Below are 21234 nucleotides of genomic sequence, written 5' to 3' on the forward strand. Positions count from 1 at the left end.
CTAGTGTTAGCCTTGATGCTAACAGGTGTATTGAAACATGGCTAGTCCTGTGCAATTAGCATTAGCCGCGATGCTAAGAAGATACATGTAAAATGTCATATGCCACTGCTAATCACTTAGCTTTTGTGTTGTGAAAAATGTAGTATTTATTCAGGCTTTTTGTGATCTGTAAGAGCAAAGGTTTGACACCATGAAGGGTGCCACAGTATGTATGTAAATGAGTAAGGAATAGTTTAATACAAGTTATGATGAAAGTTTTTCCCTCTTGTTAATTTCACTCTCTTTTGTGGAGTCTCTCACACAGAACTTCAGTGTTTCATCGTACAGTTATTACAGTAAAGTTTCCTATGTTCTTTAATCAATAAAAAGCTCAACAGTAAATTGATAATGAAAATATTTAACCTTTTTTGTAGTACAACAGAGCTAATGGAAAATTGTGAATAACAACAGATGTTATTTTAATACTTGGTGTTAAATGTTAAGTGCTTAAATTGAGATGAAGCCTGTGTTGATGCTGACGTGCATGTTTATCTTTATAGGGGTGGTGTGACCTGTCTGTAGGTCAGGTTTTGGTAAAATGCGGATTTTGGGCTCATCCAGAAGACCATCCACCAAGAAGAGCATCCACCATAGAACGTCGAGCAGCTAACTGGATAGTGAGCCCAACCTTCGAGACCTCAAGTGGGATTAAGAAGACTGTTTCTTCTAAGGAAGAACTTCCTTCGCTACTTCATAGAGCACAGATTAACCAGAAACACACACCTGGATTGAACCCCAACGAAAAAGACTGGGCTTAGACACTTCAAATGTTTGTTTGATTTCATGTGCACACTTTATTAATTAAGTTGTTAATTGCATTAGTAAATTGTATATTGTAATCTTGTCCTGCAATATTTGTGTTCCTTACATACATGTATTCCTGTGTGCATCTCTTGACTGGTATTCAGACCTTGGGCTCAAGGTGTCCTAGTCTTCTGATGTTTGTCCACCTTCAACACTTTATTTACAGTAACATGGGTTAAAAACAACTATGCTTTTTCCCTGAACTTGATATGTTGGTAGCTATGACACACCAAATGTTTTCATAATGTTGTTTACAGTCAACGTTAAAGATAATACTTGTATTTGTGGTAGCCTTTTTCTTTTCAAAAACTGTTTGAGTGGAAGTTCAATAGACCTCCTTTTTGTTTCTGCGTTTACTTGAAAGTTGGACCCTGTTCCCACTGAGCTTTTCATAAGTGCATAATAAAGTATTTATTAACCTTTATAAGTAGTGTTCCCACTTTAGATCCAGTACCTGCAGAGGAGCTTTATTAACTGTTAATAAGTGCATAATGTTATTTTCTGTGCATATTTTGTTGAAATATGAATAAAATGTTGTTTTTGAAAACAGAAATACAGTTTAAGTAAAACTAAAATACATAAACATATGTATAAAATTAAAGACTGGCAGAAGTGAAAAATAAAGCTAGTCCGAAAGCGTTCATCCGTTCGACGCAAACACAGGTTCAAGTGTGTTCAAGACATGTTCAACACATCCCATTGTACTCTGCACTTTATTTCATCAAAGGGCGTGGCCGTGGCGTGCGTTCAAAGTTTGAAATGTATTTTGGCAACTTGCCAAAAAAATAAATGGTTATATCTCTGCCATGCAGTGTTCAATCATTTTAAAATTTCTCATACATGATACAGGGCCCGCCCTGAACACATCCATGATTGACATGCACAGGGGTGGCCCTTCATCACCGCTTGCGGTTTTAATTTTTAATTGATTTGGACAGTGTAACTTATCATAGTTCTGATAGAGAGCATGACACTCAGGATTTGTGGAGTTGAAAGCTTTTGCTCATTTTCAGCTAAGACGTCTCAAATCAGGTAGAAAACGTAGAAGGACTTGAGCTTGTATATTTATTTTCTCATCTTCTGACTACTCAAAGCATTTTTACACCGCAGGTCACACCTACACAGTCACACCCTGATGGTAGAGACTTCTGAGTAAAGAGTCCATCAGAAGTAACTAATCACATTCATACACCATTGAATAAGCAGTGGGAGCAACTTGGGGTTAAGTGTCTTGCCAAAGGACACGTCGGACATGTGGCTGCAGGAGCTGGGGATCGAACCCCTGACCTTTAGGTTGAGAGACGACCGACTCTACCACTGAGTCACAGCCGCACACAACAAAACATAAGTGCTAAATGAAAATATAGATCTTCAAACTTGCACCAAACTCCAGGCAACTGCTTGGGGCCCCTGAAGGGTGACAAACTCTAAACCAACAGTAGCTCAAAATGTGCAAAGTTTGCAATGAATGACAGTGAGAAACCTCCCTAAGGGGACCCCTTCTGGTAGCACTCATTCTTGTGCTGTTAAGCATCTCATGCATTATTGCTCTGACAACCTACAGCAATGAAAGTCACAAAAGGAAAATTTATGTTTTTAGTGTTTTTTTTATATATATATATTGAAAACAATACTAATGAAAATTTAGGAAATTTAAAAAAACTCACATTAACAAAAAATAGTTGGTGTCAGATTATTTATGATATAATAGTGAAAGCTTCTTTGTATGGAAGCGACTAGTGATCAGAATTCAAATGATAACGCTAATTTGAAAATGAAAATGCATTAACAGAAATTATTTTAAATTTTCACAATATGGGTGTATTATTTGACTCAAAAATAAAATTATGACTCATATATTTTATTTATGCATTTTAGTTTTCAACTTCAAAAATGCACATTTTTTGACTAAATTAAAATGAAGAAGAAATTTTTTCAAAAAAATGCCCTGCTAAATTTGAGGGGCCCGTGTGAATTTTTGCATGTGACCTCAACAGACTCTAGAACCGCTCGCCACTGCTCAGACTTCATCCAGAGTTTCTCCTGTCAGCCCCCCGCCTGAGTGAGCTGATGTGAGAACGCAGCAGGAAATCATCAGGAGAATTCACCTCGAGCGAGTGGGACAGTCCTGAACAGTCTACACACTAACCGCTACGACGAGGAGGCAAGACATGACGTTAAAAGAACGATGCGATCTCGTGTTATAAAGTAGATGTAATACATTTTATTTATAAGCGCTTTTCAAAAACTCAAAGACACTTTACAAATTGTTAAAAAAAAACAGAGAACAGCACAGTAAGGACAGACTAACAGACATTGCAACATTACACATAAATCATAAAGATAACGACAATAAAGGTAAAACTACAGAAAACAGAAAATACATCACAATCATACATTATAAGCTTTTTTAAAGAGGTGAGTGTTGATCAGTGATTTGAAAGTAGGAGGGTCGGTGCAGTGTTGAATGTGTGTAGGGAGTGAGTTGAGATATGATTGGTGAAGTAAGAAAGGGTAAATAATTGACATTTGTGTGTGTGTGTGTGTGTGCGCATATGTTGCACCCATGAAAAGACCAGGACTCTGTCTTCCATTTGGCAACTTTATTCTTCCCGATGCTGTATTTTTTTTATGATTATCTTTCTTAAGAAGCATCGGGTCCTAACAAAAAAAACGGCATACATGCACGTTATCTCTTGACCACGACCACGACCATTTATGTCACCTCTGCACGCAGGCCGATGACGTCATATATCAAAACCTAAAATTAAAAGAGTTAATAAGAACTTTTTAATTTCTGTGTAAACTAACATGACATTACAGTACCTGTATGTTTTTTTAATTAACAAATTAAACAAATGTGAAATAATATTATATACAGTACTTATTTTTTTTAAGATTTATTTTTGGGCTTTTCATGCCTTTAATGGAGAGATATGACAGTGGATAGAGTCAGAAATCAGGGAGAGAGAGTGGGGAACGACATGCAGGGAGGAAGCCACAGGTGGGATGTGAGCCCGGGCCGCCCGCTTGAGACGACAGCCTCCATACATGGAGCGTGCGCACTAACCACTGCGTCACCAGCGCCCCAATATATACAGTACTTTCTAACTTATAGTGTAGTGTGCTTTCTTCTGTCAAATTGAATTACATACAAATATTTCTAAGTCGCAACACATATAACACTTCAGGCCACCCCTGCAAAAGTCGGCGCCCCCAGTTTGGGCACCCAAGTTAAAAAATTTTTAAAAAAAGTCTGCACACGCCTCTGGTCCTTTGCATGGAAAAGTTTGGCAACCCCTTCACTACAACATGCACCTTTGTTTTTCCCAGTTAGACAGCTCACTAATGTTGCACAGAGGGTTAAGCTCTAACAATCCTCTGCAGCTTTTCGGACGTCCTGCAAAGATGGAGCACACTCGGCGATTTCCGTTCGAGGGGGAGGATCGATGAGCAAGGTCGCATCGAATAGGAGAGAGGACAGAGAGAGAGAGAGGAGGAGAGAGCGAGAGAGAGGAGGAGAGAGAGAGATGTACCCCTGGAGGCTGGCGGCAGCTGTCTGCAGCCGCAAACACGTGTCGGTCTTCAGCCGCTCCTTCAACATGGCAGAGGAGGCGAAGAAACTGGCTGCTTACGCCGCTGTGGACAACCACGTCCAGGTACAGAGAGGTCACTCACACCTGCTGCTCAAAGCTAACATCTTAATATATCTTTATAGACTGTTAAATTGTTTTATTTCTGCAGCGTCGCGAAGTTAAAACATCTTAGCTTTGCACGTCCAGATGCTGCGTGCTAGCACAGTTAGCTCAGATGCTAGCTCGCTCTTTACGTTATTACCTAACTTGCACACTTAATGGAGGGATTTAACCCGGGTCTTATGCATGCTTGTCCCGGAATAGTTGGCTAACTTTGTTCGGCTTTAAGAGCTAATCATGTTAAATGTGTGTTGCAGAGTGTGTTAGCTTTAGCCGAGCTGTCAGTGGAGTTTGAACTGAGACAAACAAAACAGGAAATGTTGCCTCAGCTAACATATGTTAGACATGTTTAAAGCTAGCTTTCTGCAAGGATGCATGCTGGTTTAATGCTTTTTATGATTCAAATAACTGCAGAAGTTTGTCCTTTTTAAAGATGCAGAGGTTTTATATCCTTGTTCCTGATGCATGTTGGGAGAATTTCAACCTTTATTCCACTTTGTTGGAAACACTGCAGCCCATGTGTCCTCTGTTTGGATGATCATTTAAATTAAAACATAAAGTCTTCACCTTCTGCTTTTGTTTAAACACTTCAAATAAAATCTACTACATCCGCCCTGTTCATCACTTCTTCTCTCTGTCAGCAAACCCTGAAAAAAGTCAAATATCTTTGCATTTATGGACAGTCCAATCTGTTTTTAAAATCAAACTTTATTTTGCATCACTTTCTCCTCCTCTCTCAGAATAACCAGGTGGTCGGCGTGGGCAGCGGATCGACCATCGTCTATGCCGTGGACAGATTAGGTGAAGTCGGATGATTACTCTGCACAAGCGTCAACATCTGGATGTCTCGCGCTCGCCGTCCGTCTTTAACGACGTCGTCTTTGTTGTTGTGTTTCAGCTGAACGAGTCCGAGAGGAGAAACTCAACATCGTGTGTGTGCCAACTTCCTTCCAGGTTTGTTTTGAAACGCCAAGTCTTTCCTCAAGTTTCCTGTTTGTGTTTGGAAACAGCTTCTGCTTCATCAACTGTGACTTGAGATGCATTTCATCCCCACACACCTCGTAAACAAATCATCACTTCATGTGTGAGGAGACGTATTATTCATCATCTCCTCTTTCTTTATTTAAAGTAAAATGCACAGAAATGATAAATGTTTTAAAGCATCTCGTCTGTTCTTTGTCCACCCCCCCCCCACCCCCCCCTCCTCAGGCTCGTCAGCTGATTCTGCAGCACGGCCTCACTCTGTCGGATCTGGACAGACACCCTGAGGTACGATGAGATCTTTTACAAAAGAAGTCTCTTCAGAACACTATCTCAAACTGCCGGCTCGATTAGGAACATTAGAAACTCTAAATATAAATGAGAAGTGTTGTTTGTCTTTTGCTCTATTTTGATGTTTTCAATGTTTTTATGTCATTTTTAATTGGGTAAATTTTATTTGTGATAGTAAGACTCTCTCTCCATTTTCAAATCTCATCTCAAAACACATCTTTTTAAACTGTCATATTCAGTCTGATCATTCTCCACCCGGTCTCATAACTCCTTTACATTCTGTACATTTGTGTTTTTTTGTGTTTTTAATGTTAATTTTATTGTTTTGTTGTTACTTTGTTGTTTTTAATCTCTGCTCTGTAAGGTGACCTTGAGAGTTTTGAAAGGCGCCTTTAAATAAAATGTATTATTATTATTATTAAGAAATATTTTTACTTTGTTATTTTTTACTGTATTTTATTTTAACTTTGTTTAATCTCTGAAGGTGAGGTTTTGAGATAAGCCCTCAAGTGTTTCTACCTCACCTGCACATGTGTTTTATTTTTCTGTGTGACTCTTCAAAGAAATGTGCAACTAAACTAAACTTCTTTGCACACAGCTGGATGTGGCGATCGACGGGGCCGATGAAGTGGACGCAGATCTCACGCTGATAAAAGGCGGAGGGTGAGTATATCGCTGATTTGAACGCAGCGGTGAGTGTCTCCTCTGAATGTCCGTCTCAAACTCGTTTCCTTTCCTCCGTCTCACAGCGGCTGCCTGACTCAGGAGAAGATCGTCGCCGGCTGTGCTAAACATTTTGTCGTCATCGCCGACTACAGGTTTGTAGTTTAGACTTCAGAAAAGTGTAACTGTGAGGGAGAGAGTGACCAAGTCTTAAAATGATGTTTTTATTGAAGTATTTAGAGTTTCCAAACTTCCACTTGACGTCAGGCTGCTGTTTCCTGTTTTCCTGTTTCCTCCTTCATTCTGGTTTGTTGGGTCGTTTACATTTCAAAGTTGCAGTTGGAACCAAACAAAGGAGGGTTTACTCGTGGCCTCAGGGTTTCTCTTAAAGGGATACTTCACCCGTTGAAACATGACTCTGTATTGACATTGGGTCATATATGTAGAAATGTGAAATACATTTTGAAGTTGGTGCCTTCTTGGCCGAGAAAAGGCAGAAAGTGTCTTTTTGACTCGTGGATGAAAGACACTAAATCCCAGAATGCACAGCACTGCGGGCCACTCCCACTAAGGTCCTCAAGTTCAGAATCAGAAATACTTTATTAATCCCAGAGGGAAATATGATCGTTACAGTTTCTCCAAAATATACAATATAGCAGTAGAAATAAAAACATTTACAGACATGTTTCCAGATTTGTCTCATCGTCTGATCTCTCTCTCGCTCGCTCGCTCGCTCGCTCTCCTGCAGGAAGAACTCCAAGGACCTGGGCCAGCAGTGGAAGAAGGGCGTTCCCATCGAGGTGATCCCCATGGCGTACGTTCCCGTGTCCCGGATCATCGCCAAACGCTTCGGAGGCGAGGCCAACCTACGGATGGCCGTCAGTAAAGCGGTGAGTGGAAGCTTTGATTTACCGTTTCAGAGTTTTATCTTTGAACTCCCCGCTCTGCTCTGTGCTGCTCCTGAGGACATTTCAGATCTCTCTTTGAGGTTCAGGTTCCTTTATTTGTTCCCTGTAGGTAGATGTGTTTTCATCTAGCTAGATCGATGTTCATCATGACGCACAGATTACAAAACAAAGAACAACACATCAGAGAGAAGATAACCGACTAAAACATGATAAAAAACAAATGCTAGACGTGCTCGAGGCTCCACCAATCAGAGCATGCAGGACAGCTTGTTTCAGTTCTTGGAGGTGACCCCTGAGGTTCAGGTTGAAAAACGTTGTGCAGTAAAAAGCTTTTCAGTGTAACACAATCACACGTCCAATCACGTTCCTAGAGAGGATCAGAGCAGCTGAACCGGCTCGGACCCGTTTCATACATTCATCAGAATGAGGCTGCGTTGGTTTAATGCCTTTTTATGCATTCTTTCTTTCTTTGTAGCAGGAAAGATGTTCAACAGAGAGTTAGAGCTCAACGCCTTTTCATTACTAAAAGTAAACATTTGGTTTGTTCACAAGAAAACTCCAGAGCGCTTCTTTTTGGAAATATGAGTGGAAACTGAAACTGTGAGGTGTAAAGGTTAGAGGCAGAGTCAGTATGAATGTTGGTTGCAGTTTGTAAACACAACATTCAAACTGACCCGCTCATCACCCTCAGAAGCTCTCACTCACTGCAGGACGTAGTGTGTTTACTGCTCATACCTACACTAACAGCTAACGCACGCTAGCACAAGCTAACCGCCGGTGTTTGTGACCTGCAAACCAGGAAGCAGACCAACTCCCCGTCTGCAGGCTGAAGCTAACACAAGGAGTTTTATCCGCTTGGTGTTTCTCCTCACTGTCATTATATTTTCTCTCCTTTGCTGCTACATTCACGTTTGAATCTCATCCAATCGCTGAATTGTTTCCACTCCTAAACTCGCCTGCTGCGCTGTCATTGGCTGGAGGAAACAAACCCGCACAGAAATGTACTGAGTCGACCAGAACAAAGCAGATCAGTAAAATCCAGTGAGAGGACACAGAGTCTCTGCAGACACAGACACCACCACACATGTACGGAGGCCCAGAAGAGACGATGGAGCAGCTTTACTTTACTCAAAAATATAACAGTTAGATCTTTTTACACCTGCAGTAAACTCCTGAATAATAACGTTTTTCACTCCACTTCATCTGGAGTTTCTCCTGCCGGCCTCCCTAATATTTTTTCTGCAGAAAGTCAGAGGTGTTGAGGTGCATGTTTGAACAGTCAGGTCAGAAGAAGAGAAACTATCATTTTCAGTAGTTCATTTGTGAAAACAGTCAGTAACAGGAGAGTGTGTTTGTTTGTCCTGCTCTTTATCTTGACTTTGTTCTTTCCTGACTGATGAGTCTGGAAACTGTTTGTATGTTAATGAGGGGAGCGGCATTTCCCTCCAGGAAGTCTGGAAAGTCAACATTTGTCCCACATCAGTGAACAAGCTTCAGACTGTAAAACACTTTGAGGAGCTTTACCAACACGGAGGTGAAGGAATGTTTGTGTTCTGCTAATGACGGCTTGAGAAAGACTTTTAACTTTGTACAAATCAATTTGGAATAAAAACTTTAGTTTCTGAGTTCAGCAGTCTGACATTTCATTTCTCAGTCTGAGTCAGCGAGCTAGTGTTGTACTCGAAATCGATCTTTGTCTCCAGACCACTTTTTGAAGGTCTTGTTCTCGTCTCGAAATCAAAAGCATTTTAACTCAGCCTTGTCTCGGTCTCAGACTGGACGGACTCCAGATTTTAAATGAAGACCGGTGAAGACCACCACTGATGGTCTATTTTTCCACATCATCATTGAGATTAGAAGGAAACTGCCTGTTTCTAAAAGAAGGAAAAACTTAAATTCATATGTAATTTGCTGTTTATCCCCCGGTAACGTCTGTTACATTCTAAATTAGTGACCCGCCCGCTGCAGACAAGATGAGATTTATGGTATTGCCTCAGTCTCGCCCTGTCTTGATCTTGATCCTGTCTTGGTCTCGGTTAGTTTGGTCTTGACTTCAACACTACAGCGTGCACCGGGAAACAAAGTCCCCCAACACAAACAGTTTGACCTTCAAAGCATCAAGTTCAACACCTTCAAGTCACGTCAACTTCCATACCGGGAATGTCACAAGAAAACAAAATATAACACCTCTTTAGATACGACTAAAACAACTCGGGCGCTTTTTCTAACGTTAGCATCGATCCAGACATAATGGACATAACCTGTTGTACTGAAACACCTGTGATCCGCTGCGTGTCGCTCATTTAAAGAGCGAGGTCTTACAGGAGTTACAGTCTAAATGAATGACACGCCCCCTGCACACAAGATGTGGATTTTCAGTGATATTTATGGTCTTGGTCTTGTCACGGTCTTGGTCTTGGTCTTGGTCTGAGGTCTTACAGTACTTTGTGTCTTTCTGTCCCTCAGGGTCCGGTGGTCACTGACAACAGCAACTTCATCCTGGACTGGAAGTTTGAGCGCGCTCAGAACTGGAAGGAAGTCAACACGGCGCTCAAGATGATCCCAGGTGACAAACGATGAGATGTTTAAAGACACAAGGGGGGCGGAGCCTGCTGCCTGTGTTTGACCCTCAACAGAAGATCAGATAAATATAACTAAACAGTGATTCTGTCCGTCTCCCTCAGGTGTGGTGGAGACGGGGCTCTTCGTCGGCATGGCTGAGCGAGCCTACTTCGGGATGGAGGACGGGAGCGTGAAGGTTCAGGATCCTCCTGTGAAATGAGAAATCTCCCGCCTCCACCGTCATTCCCCCCCCCCCCCTTTCAAAACGACCTCACCATTCCCACAAGTGCCGACTTTATGATTTTTGCACCCCGGTCTCGAGGACTGTGCTCGGGGGCGGAGCTGCACCGCCTGCAGGAGTGTAGCAGGGAAGTTTCCACACATCTCAATATGCAGACTAAACAAGAGGAGCGTTTGATTTCTCTCATCCTGCAGCTGTCGCTTCTGATTCTGAGTTTATTTTTATTTTTTTAAAGTGCCTGATGAGGGAAATCAAGTGCACCGTGCACTGCATGTTTTTTTAATTGTTGCTCCGTTGGGCTGCCTGCTCTCACCGGGACTGTCGGCTCTGCTGCTGAACGAAACTAAGGTGTGCCTTAAAGTCTTATTAACTAAAATGATGCCATTAAAGTCCCGTTTAAAAAGCTCATAATCACCATGGAAACACTTTGATCTGCTCAAGTCCACTCATCGTCGAAGGGAGAGCTGTGAGCAGTGCGAGCTGATATGCCTTCAAGTCTTTCAGTTTAATTAGTCCACAGAAGGGGGGGGGGTGGGGGGTATGAACCATATTCAACAGCATGAACAACTTTTTTCATGATCTTCATTTTTCTAATTAATATGCTAATTTAAACAGCGAGAAGCCCAAAAAAATTTAATGAGATCCCTGACAGTTGAGGGGGAAACCCCGTGGTGCAGGTGTGAGGCTTAATGTGAAGAGAGGACATGTTGTAAATCATTCTTCTAATGTGTGTTTAATACACACACAGAGAGGCGCTGTGAGAAAACTGTGATTTTAGATCCTTCTGAATTTTAAACACGCTCACCAACACACGGTTTGAAAAAAATCAAACATGGAGGAAAATAAAAGTTCAGAACAAGAAGCATTGAGCGGAAAGTGTCCGTTCACTGTGAGAAGTTAAGCACTTCCTGTTGTTGTGGAAACATGCGCTCACACTGTGGTACCAGTAAATTCACCTTTTTGCACCATAGAGTGACTGAAGTTTCCATCTGTCATCTTCTCTCCTTCAGCAGCGCTCTGTTTGTTTAAGCTGTCTTCACACATGCACTCCTGATCATTTCTAGAAGATTTCAGGCCCCTGAAATCATCCTGACTTACCTGTTCACACATGCACCTCACAGCGGGAGGAAGGGGGGAGAAGAAGGCAGGACATGGAATAAAATGGGCGACTCAAAACGGCTCCACCTCCGCATCGTCTTGCCTCAGGAAAACCCTCCCTGCCCCGCCTCCTGCCCCACCAGGATAGTCTCCTCCTGTGAGGTGCATGTGTGAACGACCGGGTCAAGAGAATCTCAGAAGCAGCCCTCCTGAAGTCCTCCAGATATTTTAAGGAGTGCAGATGTAAAAACAGCTTTAGTGACATTATAATCGATCATTAAGCCGCACTTTCTTACAAATATATAAAACTTCTGAACGAGGAGTCGCTCCTGTTGAAGTGTTCTGGACGACGGTACGGTACAGGTTACATCGATGTCAAATATTTTGTGCATTCCTGGGTTTTAATCTGGAGAAAACACGTCGTCTACCCGATTCGGCTGAACACGTTTGGCTGTAGCTTTAAAATTCTCGACGTGGAGTTTCTAATGGCGTCGTCTTCGGTTGTTTATTTTTTTTTGCATATAAGGGCCGCTGCTGTTAAAAATGTAGCTGTGGTCTGTTTTCCTCTCAGCACAGACTGGTTTGTAAATCTTTTGCAGATTCTCCTGCAGAGTTACACTAATCAATTTCAGAAGGTAAAGTCCGCAGCAGCCTCTCTCTCTCTGATAAAGAAACAATCAGAGCGCTGAATGTGTTGCATGTACCTCCTCTCTCTGTGCTGCTTCATTTTGTGCCTCTATGTTAAATGCATGACGTCTGTTAATCTTTACATAATCAGTCTGTTCAAAGTCTTGAGCCATTTAAATCATCACTATAGAGACAAACAGAACACAGTAAAGTCAGTTATGTGTGCTCTTATGTAGCTTCAAACTGAACCGAGAGCAGCACAGGTTCATTTGATGTGCCTCGTCACACAGAAGCAATAAAACAACAAACTCCATCTTAAATCAGATGTAGCTGAATTAATCGATTATGTAGCTCCATCTCCTCCCTTGATGCTCAAAGCTGCATCGTGTAGTTTCAGGACAGACTTGTCAACATGAAAGTGCACAGTCACTGTTTGATTTGTTTCCATTGTTCAACACATCATCATGTTTCAGATCTTCACAGATTGTGTTCAGTGTGTAAACAAAACAGAACTCCTCCTTTCTTAAGTTAGAGATTCAAATACTCACACTGACTGTTCACATTAACTTCAGGTTACTTTTATTTCCTGATCTGAGTAACACTTTCAATTAAGGTCACAATGTTCACCATTCACTAGCTGATTATTAGCATGCTAACTAGCAGCATGCTGGCTGCTTATTAGTACCTTCCTGTACATGACCACAGTCTACAGCTAACAGGTCATTAACTAAGAGTTTGACTTCTTGATTTCTGCTGATTCATTATAAGTTAGGAAGCTGTTGAACATGAAATATGATCTCAACATGCTTTGCTTACTGTGACCTTATAAGGGCATACTAAGCAATACATATAAACTATGTTCCTGTAGAATAAGCTACTCATAAGCAGCCAGTGTGCTACTAGTTATCATGCTAATAAGCAGTTAGTTAATGAATATTCTGACCTTCATTGAAAGTGTTACAGAGCTCCTTGTTTTGCTCACCATGCCTTAAAGACGGGTTCATTTCTGCATCTTTTATACATTTTGTTGAACGACTCATGAAGGGAGAATATGAAGTACAATCGAGCTGTTCTGTCCTCATGGCTCTGATTATGTGGTACATGTATATTTTACTGTAATGCAGTTCTACTCTCTAAACTAAACTGTTGAATCAGCCTCCGTGGTGAGACGATGACGCTCACTGAACTGTGAATGTGAGGCTCAGTTTGGGTTTGTGCACCAGCATTTCTTTCTTTTAGATGATTCACTGTGATGATGATGATGATGATGTTTCTGTCATGGTACTATTTTCTTTGTCAACCAATAAATGACCAAACTGAGAGAAACTTGTTTTTATTCTGACAATTATGATAGAAGAACTTCAAAACTAGACTTAATGGGGCGCCGGTAGCCCAGCGGTTATGTCGTGTGCCTTATAGAATAGAATGTCTTTATTGTCATTATACAATTGTACAATGAAATTATTTGGCTTCACCTTAAAGTGCACACACATACAAGCATCCACAGCTAAAAACAACAAAAGAAGAAACTCTTATTCAGGTAAGATGGGCAATGTATGGTAGGAGTTATTTACAGGTAGTAGCATAACAGAATATAAATAGATATTGCAGAAATATAAAATAAAGTATGAAATGTAAAATATTACAGAAATATAAATATAAATAAATATTGCACAGATCAAAATGTAAATATTGCAGAAATCTAAATAAATATTACAGTGTACTACTGTATCACTTCTGTACGGAGGCTGAAGTTCAGATCTGACCTCGGCCCTTTACTGCACGTCACCCCCCCCAAACATTTCCTCTCTCACTTCAACTGTTCTTGCCATCAAAGGCAAATTAGGCCCCCCAAAAATAACTTTAACCCCAAAAATAAATACAACTAAGACCACAAAGAGGGAATAAACAGTGTGAATCCTGAGGGCTTTACTAATCAAACAAGTTAGTCTTAAGTTTTAAACCCTCTGATTGAAGCATGCATGTTAAGTGTTCATGTCTGTTCTGTTGTCCTGACTTCCTGCCTTTGCTTTGTCCATCAAAGCACTTTGTAAACATCTGGTTTTTAAGGTGCTGTATAATTTAAATTATTATTATAAATCATTGTATTTCTTTTTTTTTTAAATATATATTTTATTCATTTTTTAACATAAACACAGAACAAGACAGCACAGACGAAGCCAAATTACTGAAGAAAAAAAATATATATATATATTTAAAAAAAACAATAATAACACACATGGGTCGTAATAACATATATCATATCAGATACAATCTTATCTACCTAAATTACATGTCAAAAGGAAAAACATGACTATGACGTATCTTTGAAGATAAAGTGTGGGCGCCCTTTCTGCAATAAGTCAACCAGATCAGTGGGAAGATAATCTATGAAGGGTTGCCAAATATTATAAAATAGGTTGTTATTGCCCTTTAATTTAGCACTGAGGTGTTCCATAGGAAAAACCTTAAATATCATTGTATTTCTATTCTATAAAAAAGTCGTCTTATCCATTAATCAATATCAATTTCAGCAGAGTTATTGAAGAAAAACAGTTATTTTCAGACCTTATAGATATTATTGAAGTGAGTGAAGAGTATGTTCATGTTAAAAACGAGATAATAGCAGAACAAACAGAGAAAGGGTCTGCACACTGTTCAGCTACCAATGAACATCTTTAATTTTAACAAGGAAAAGTTTCGATGCAAAAGATCTTTTTTTTTCTGCAGTCAAAACTGCTCCTGTTTGAATTTTACTTGGATGTGTGCACACTAGTTTTCCCCCATTTTAAAACTAGATAAAAGGAAAGTATTTCTCAACTTCTGTAACTTGATAGTTGATGGTGCAGTTCTGGTTTGAGGCCGCATGGAGGCGCCAAAAACTATAAACAGCTCGATTCTGCTGCAAAAGTTTCACTTGCAGTGCTGCATAATGTAGGTTTTAAACTACCTTTTATATCATCTTAAATCTTTATAAATAGATCAGACACACATTGACAGACTGTGTGTATCACTGCACATGATGTGTGATGTGTTTTAAGTAACTGTCATATCCTTAATGTTTATAAAAGTATAAGTAATCAACTTCTGAATGCAGTTTTCCATACAGTTATTTCTTTAAAGTAGATCTTAGAGCTTTAAAATCCTTCCGCAGATTCATCATGTCACCTCATTATGTCATAGCCCTCTCTGTTTGTTTAACCGAAACTTAGAAAACTCGTGATCAGGAACAGGAAAACGGACCCATCAGTCACAATGAAGCCACGTTGGTGCTTTTACATCGACTGTCTTGACAACTACCTGTGATTGACAGCTCACACATCCAATCCGGTGCTTCATTTGAGTCAGCGGAGGTAAAGATTAACCAGTGGCGTTGTTTGCTTATCTGCCTCATCTCTCTGATTGGACAGACACCGACACATCCCACCAATCACACATCAGCCACGGGATTCGCCATCGGGGATTTTTTTGCGTCACCTTGTGTTCCAGCCGCCAGTGCGCATGCGTCGCTTTGACAAACAGCGGCTCGGCCAATGACGTGCACTGTTTGGGGGGCTGGAACGTTCTGCGCCCGCCTCTTGGAGTGACACATACCGGACGCAATCGCGTTCTGCTTAGTATGCGAGTGAACATGTTTGACAGCCGACGGTCCAATCAGAATCGCTTACATGAATTTTTAACGAACGTAGGGACTTCACCGTCCAATCCCAGTGTAGAAACAAGGCGGGATTTATCGTTACCAAGGCAAGTCTTCAGTGAAGTATAAAGGGAATAACATGGTGTCCCAGTGGCTGTTTATGTTTACTTAAAGAACAGATTTGAAAGGGCGTTCAGCAGGACACAACGGACTCTTCTGTACAGCTAAGAGTTTCTTTTTTTTTTTTGCACTTTTTATGTTAAGATTTACAAGGCCATTGGCATGTAAATCTTCATATTTCACTAATGTGCCAGTCTTACAAATGGAAAGGGGGCTTCACTTTGGAAACGTGAGCATTTCCCTGGTGCTCCTGCTGCTGTTGCTGAAAGCCCTCATCGGATTCGGGATCTCGCAAACTCAGGGCTCCGAGCCGCTGTCCGCAACCCGGGGTTCAGGTTCGACCTCGGGCGAAGATGGTGCAAGAGTCATCATGAAGCTGGGCTTGGAGAACCTGGGCGCCCCGGTCCTTTACGGAGACGTTACTGTGGAGGACGACGATAACGGGTCGGCGGGAGAAGCGGACGAGTCATATGGAGAAAGTGACGGAAACATCCAACCGACGAGGTAAGAAAAAACAATTAAAATACTCAAGTGTAACTGACAGGTAAAAGCTAGACCCACTTTATTACATGCATAATGTGCCCCACGTAGCGGCTTTAACATGGTAAACCTCCTAAATGACACAAAGTGGAAGTTTAAAGTTTAACAATTGTTAAAAAGAAATTGACTTAAAGCCAGCTAATGTCCAGTAACGTGCTGAGTATCCCTCCGCCGCGGCGCTGCACTCAAAACTTGTTGTGGTATCCGTCCGTCCACTCTTCATACAGCGTTTTTTTTTGTTTTTTTCAAAGTCAAAGTCAACTTTATTGTCAATTTCAAAATATGCCACGGTGCAATGCAACCAAAATAAGGTAAAATAAGATAAAATAAAATAAGGTAAAATAAGTATATATATTTATATTTACAGTAATAAATTCTAAATAATGCAAAAGGTACAAAACAAAATGATAAATAAAATAAAATTTAAAGAAAAAGTAAACTTGACACGTGCAATATATTTTGATATTTTAGTTTGATTGCAGCTGTACTCAGTGGCGATTCTAGAGTCTGTTGGGGTCCTAGGCTTACTGGGGGGCCCCTCCAACCACCCTTATGTCTGCCAGTGCCCCAACGCTCTTCCTCTTTATTTGTTTTTCACTCCCAGACTGATAACTCCTCTTCATTTATCTTCAGTGACTTTCATTGAAAAAACTTTGGTTTTCACAGGAGTAATGCATGAGATGATAAGGAGTGCAACTTGAGAGTGAGTGCTGTCAGATGGGGCCATATTAAGGACGTTTCCGACTGTCATTGTGAAATTTGTACTTTTTGAGCTTCTGTTGCAGTTTCAAGTTTTTCTTGCCTTTGAGGGCCCCTTACTTGGCCTGGGGCCCCAAGCTGTTTTGCCTGTTCACAAGCAGCACCTCTGACTATTCTACTATAACATCCAGCAGTTGTGGTTTACAAGAAACAAAAGCAATCTCTTTATTATCTGTGCTTCCTGTGCATCTAGTCATGATTTTGATTAACATGTCTATGAGGGGTTCCCAAATGTTGCAATGCCAAGGACCCCCATATCAACCTCTGGTGGGGACCCCCCTTGCAAAATTTCATACATTTCTTTTACATTAGGATTTGCAAATATCCAAAATGGGGACACCACTTCATTAACAATTAAAAAAATCTTGTTATTCATTAATTTCATTCTACATTTATCTTTCATAAATTCTGTCCCAACAGTCATGGTGCCAGTAAACATATTTTCTTACAATATTTCTCCGTTATTCATTCATTACATTCAACATGTCGTTAGGTGTGTGTTATTTTATAATATTAAACGATTGTCATTGACATAGAACATACATTTCCACATGCAGGGATCAATAACATCTCAACAGACACAAGACGTATCAAAATGTAAAGTAAAACAGGCTTAAGATTAGTAGAAGCTGATTTTTAATCAATTCACTCCTCTTCCCTGCAAGTTTCTGCGACCCCCCCTTAACACTCCCTGGGACCCCTACTGGTCTGTGGCATGTCAGGGCAGAACGCTCTTCAGAAAGTTTCAGTGAGGAGGTCGAGTCGGCCTCGTGCGCAGGCTGTCAGCAGCTGTTTCCATAAAGTTTCCACAGGGAAGCATGCGGCATGGTGATAAATAAACCCAGCACACCTGGCTTGTTTGATGGTTATGTTTGGAAATGTAATGTACACAAACTCAATGGAAATACTGGGGACATTTGAATCATGTCCTGTCCCTCTCATTGGTCAGATATCTGTGTGGTGTAACTGATTCATATGCACATGTCTGTTAAAAAGAAGTGTGATATCAGGACTTTGTTTCTGGTGGCTCGAGTCGGATGTTCATTCATTTATCAGCCTTTTCTTTTATTATCACAGCACCAACATCACATTTACATGAAAGGAGACATCCCTCATCACTTCAGAACAGAGATACCATCTCCATCACGCGTATCTCTTGTCAGCCTGATAGGCGACTTTCATATTAAGTGGAAGTGTGTTTATTTAATTAACCGCAGCAGTTAAGTAAGCAGACGGAGGGGAGTGATAGAGGATGTTTGTGGAAGTTAAAAAGCTGTGACAAAGTCGCCCTGCAGCACAAGAATAAAAGTTTATATGTTAAGATGCTTCATCAGCGCTGGGATCTATCGTAGCCTTACAACATAGATAATAAAATAAATATATGAGTGCTAGATAAGGAATTTGTCTCGGACATCAGAGTGAAGTGTGTGTGTGTGTGTGTGTGTGTGTGTGTGTGTGTGTGTGTGTGTGTGTGTGTGTGTGTGTGTGTGTGTGTGTGTGTGTGTGTGTGTTCTCCTGCACCAGGACTAATCAAACATTACAAGCTCATGTTTTGTCAGGCTCTCGTGCAAAAGGGCATGTCAGTCACTCAGACGAGAAAATCCACCAGGATCCTGTCAGTCAAAAGTTTTCAGCGTCACACACAGTCCACAGGTGATCAAACCCTGCTGGACCTCGCGGCTCCTGCAGTTCTTTGCGCAGTGGGTAGGGTAGGGCATTGATTTAGTCTTCCTTGGTAAACAGTGGCTTTGACGCCCACCGTTGATGTTTGGCGCAGTGTTTTCCTCGTGATGTTACCTTCTCCCTGCCATGTTATTCTTTTTTTCTTTTTCTTTTATACAGAGGTACCTTTGGCTTCTTTGCCTTTTCTTTGTCGACACATATCAGGGTTCTTTTTACTCAATTATTCTCTGTGTAGTTTAGTAAATGTGCTGTCTGCTTTGCAGGAGAGAGTGCGATCAAAGTCAGTCAGAAAATTGAAAACACTGTTTGAGTCAAACCTTTTTGAAGGAGTTGGATGCAGTTTCTTTCCCAAATACTCAAACTTGTGAGGATGGATCACAAACCCGGCTTTTTTTTTTCTTCTCACATCTAAAGTCAACTTGTTAAATCTGTTTACAAGAATCAAATCTCTGTTTACACTTAATGCACCACGAGGACAGACAACTTATCAGGATGCAAATGACTCTGCTGTTGAAGGTCTTCTTCTACCTGTCATCTGCAGCACAGTACAGCGAAAAGGAAATCAAAAATAATTAGCAGGGCATTTGGCGGTTGCAGAAGCGGTCCGTTCTCTTGCCTGGCACCTTGTCTGCTGCAGACAAAAAACTCCTGAGTGACATCCTGCTGCTGGTCACACCCTGCCGCTGCTCCTTTTTCTGCGCCTGCATCTGTTCCCGTACAGTCTCCCTCTCTCTCTCTCTCTCTCTCTCTCTCTCTCTCTCTCTCTCTCTCTCTCTCTCTCTGTGTTGGTTTAATTTCCTCTCCTAACTTTATCACAGCCCTCATCTCTTACTTTGACTTTTCCATCTCTGTTTACTTCTCACCACTTATCAGCTTCGACTCATCTCATAGGAAGCGGTGATATTTTGAGAATGCTCCCCTCTTAGTATATTAAAAGTCGCACATTCTTCATTTTGTTTTGGTTGAATACATGTCTGCATTCAAGGGTTTGCAGTTGAATTATTTTAACACACAAAGGTAACTTTTAAACGTCTCTAATTGTGTAATTACTCATGTGAGTTTTATAGACGGGGAACGTATGTGAGCACAATAACAAGCCTTTAAAACTGACATGCAGAAGTCATAAAGAGAATCAACAAATTAGCCTGTGAGGCATACACAGCGAGAACGAGCGAGTGAATAATTGATGCAAACGCCTGTCTGTAGAACAGGAACATATGTACGACACGACACATGAAATAAGAAAATAATGAAGTTGTGAAAAGTGTCTTCAGACGTCAAAACACGACGAGACCTACGATGACACCCTGCGAGCTCGTCTTTGTCGAGGTCTCTCTCTCTCTCTCTCTCTCTCTCTCTCTCTCTCTCTTTGTCTTTTCTCTCTCCGTCTCTCCCCGTACACGTCGTTGCTGCTTCTTCTTCCCTAACGCCCTCCCTTACCTTCACACATGCATGTTACTTTTAATGTCGCCCCCGGAGTACAAACTCTACTCCACGCTCTGTTTCCATCCATCTGTCCAGAGAATTGGCGTTGAACTTTTGTGAAATGTCACGAGAGATGAAACATGATCCCGGTGTTTCCCTTTTAAATGTGTGACTTTAAACAGACTTCCTTATTCCCCAAATAACACATAAACAGCGGAGGTAAAAATGCCTCTGAGATCGTAATCATCTAAAATTAAGACGTTGAACGAGGATTTGAAGTTGGTTTGATCGATAAGACGCGGAGCTTTTTCCATGTTTGAAACTGTAAACACTTCTTAGGAAGTAATCGCCTCGACTTCCTGCTTTAATGACCTTCTGAAAGCATATCGTCACGGCCCTCTGTGACCTCTCAGTGCGTTACCTGCAGCTGCTGCTGTTGACAAACTCAAACAGACCAAGTCTGTTTATAAGGGGCAGTAACTAGGGCCCGACCGATATGGGTTTGTGGGACCGATACCGAAACATTTTTCTGAAATCGACATATTGGCCGATGTCTTTCTTACATCTATCTTCAATCTTTATGGATAAATAGAAAGATAAATGGATACACACACATTAATTGCGTTGATCCCTAAAATGCTGTTAGAAAACACTCGAGAAAAAGAGTTTTGAAGAAGAAAATGTTTTTTCTACTACTCGGAAAAAAAGCCTTAATTGTCCAGAATAACAAGACTGCACTGGAACAGAAATGTTAACTATTATAAATAAAAACAAGGTAAAAAATAATAATGCACTTGAATTTAATAAACTCTAGTTAAATCGGCATATCTGTGATAAAACAAGCCAATACTGATAGTCACATGATACGCAAATATCGGCCGATTTTTATTTTTTATTTGTTTAAATATCTCTAACTTCAGTTTGTTGTCGATATCATTCCTCTCACAGCCGGCATGTCTTTGTGTTTTAAAGAGAACGGCCCTGCAGTAAAGCCCTTTTGATTTTTTTTTTTCTAATCAGATTTTGGAGGCAACACTTCAAACACACACTCCTGAAAACATTTCATTGGACAGATTCGGAAAACAGTCTCCGCTCAGATGTCAACATTTTTAACTTTCTGTCAGTCGCTGTTGTTGTTTTTTTTTTTCTCACTTCACGCTC

General features: G+C 40.8%; 2 protein-coding genes across 2 annotated transcripts in view; both read left to right on the top strand.

Annotated features, from left to right (window-relative positions):
* Window positions 1-4216: 4216 nt before the first annotated feature.
* On the top strand, window positions 4217-13235 carry rpia (ribose 5-phosphate isomerase A (ribose 5-phosphate epimerase)). The gene is made up of 9 exons (XM_061062786.1): window positions 4217-4502; window positions 5279-5339; window positions 5437-5492; window positions 5748-5807; window positions 6409-6473; window positions 6560-6628; window positions 7222-7363; window positions 9848-9947; window positions 10066-13235. Exons 1-9 carry the CDS (start codon window positions 4293-4295, stop codon window positions 10161-10163), a joined length of 861 nt encoding a protein of 286 aa, XP_060918769.1. The 5' UTR covers window positions 4217-4292; the 3' UTR covers window positions 10164-13235.
* Window positions 13236-15657: 2422 nt separating this feature from the next.
* eif2ak3 (eukaryotic translation initiation factor 2-alpha kinase 3) overlaps window positions 15658-21234 on the top strand; it is a 39638-nt gene continuing 34061 nt past the window's right edge. The window contains exon 1 of the mRNA XM_061062764.1: window positions 15658-16170. Within this exon, the coding sequence (XP_060918747.1) occupies window positions 15803-16170 (368 nt within the window). The 5' untranslated portion in view covers window positions 15658-15802. The remainder of the gene's footprint in view (window positions 16171-21234) is intronic.

Source organism: Labrus mixtus, chromosome 18 (genome assembly GCF_963584025.1).
Source record: "Labrus mixtus chromosome 18, fLabMix1.1, whole genome shotgun sequence".
NCBI lineage: Eukaryota > Metazoa > Chordata > Actinopteri > Labriformes > Labridae > Labrus > Labrus mixtus.

What these genes read in the sequence shown, in the direction of transcription:
- rpia (XM_061062786.1), top strand. Translation starts at nt 4,293, where the DNA reads ATGAGCAAGGTCGCATCGAATAGGAGAGAGGACAGAGAGAGAGAGAGG. An exon ending in CTGTGGACAACCACGTCCAG is followed by an intron (nt 4,503 to 5,278) that starts GTACAGAGAGGT and finishes CTCCTCTCTCAG; the next exon opens with AATAACCAGGTGGTCGGCGT. An exon ending in ACGCTGATAAAAGGCGGAGG is followed by an intron (nt 6,474 to 6,559) that starts GTGAGTATATCG and finishes TCCGTCTCACAG; the next exon opens with CGGCTGCCTGACTCAGGAGA.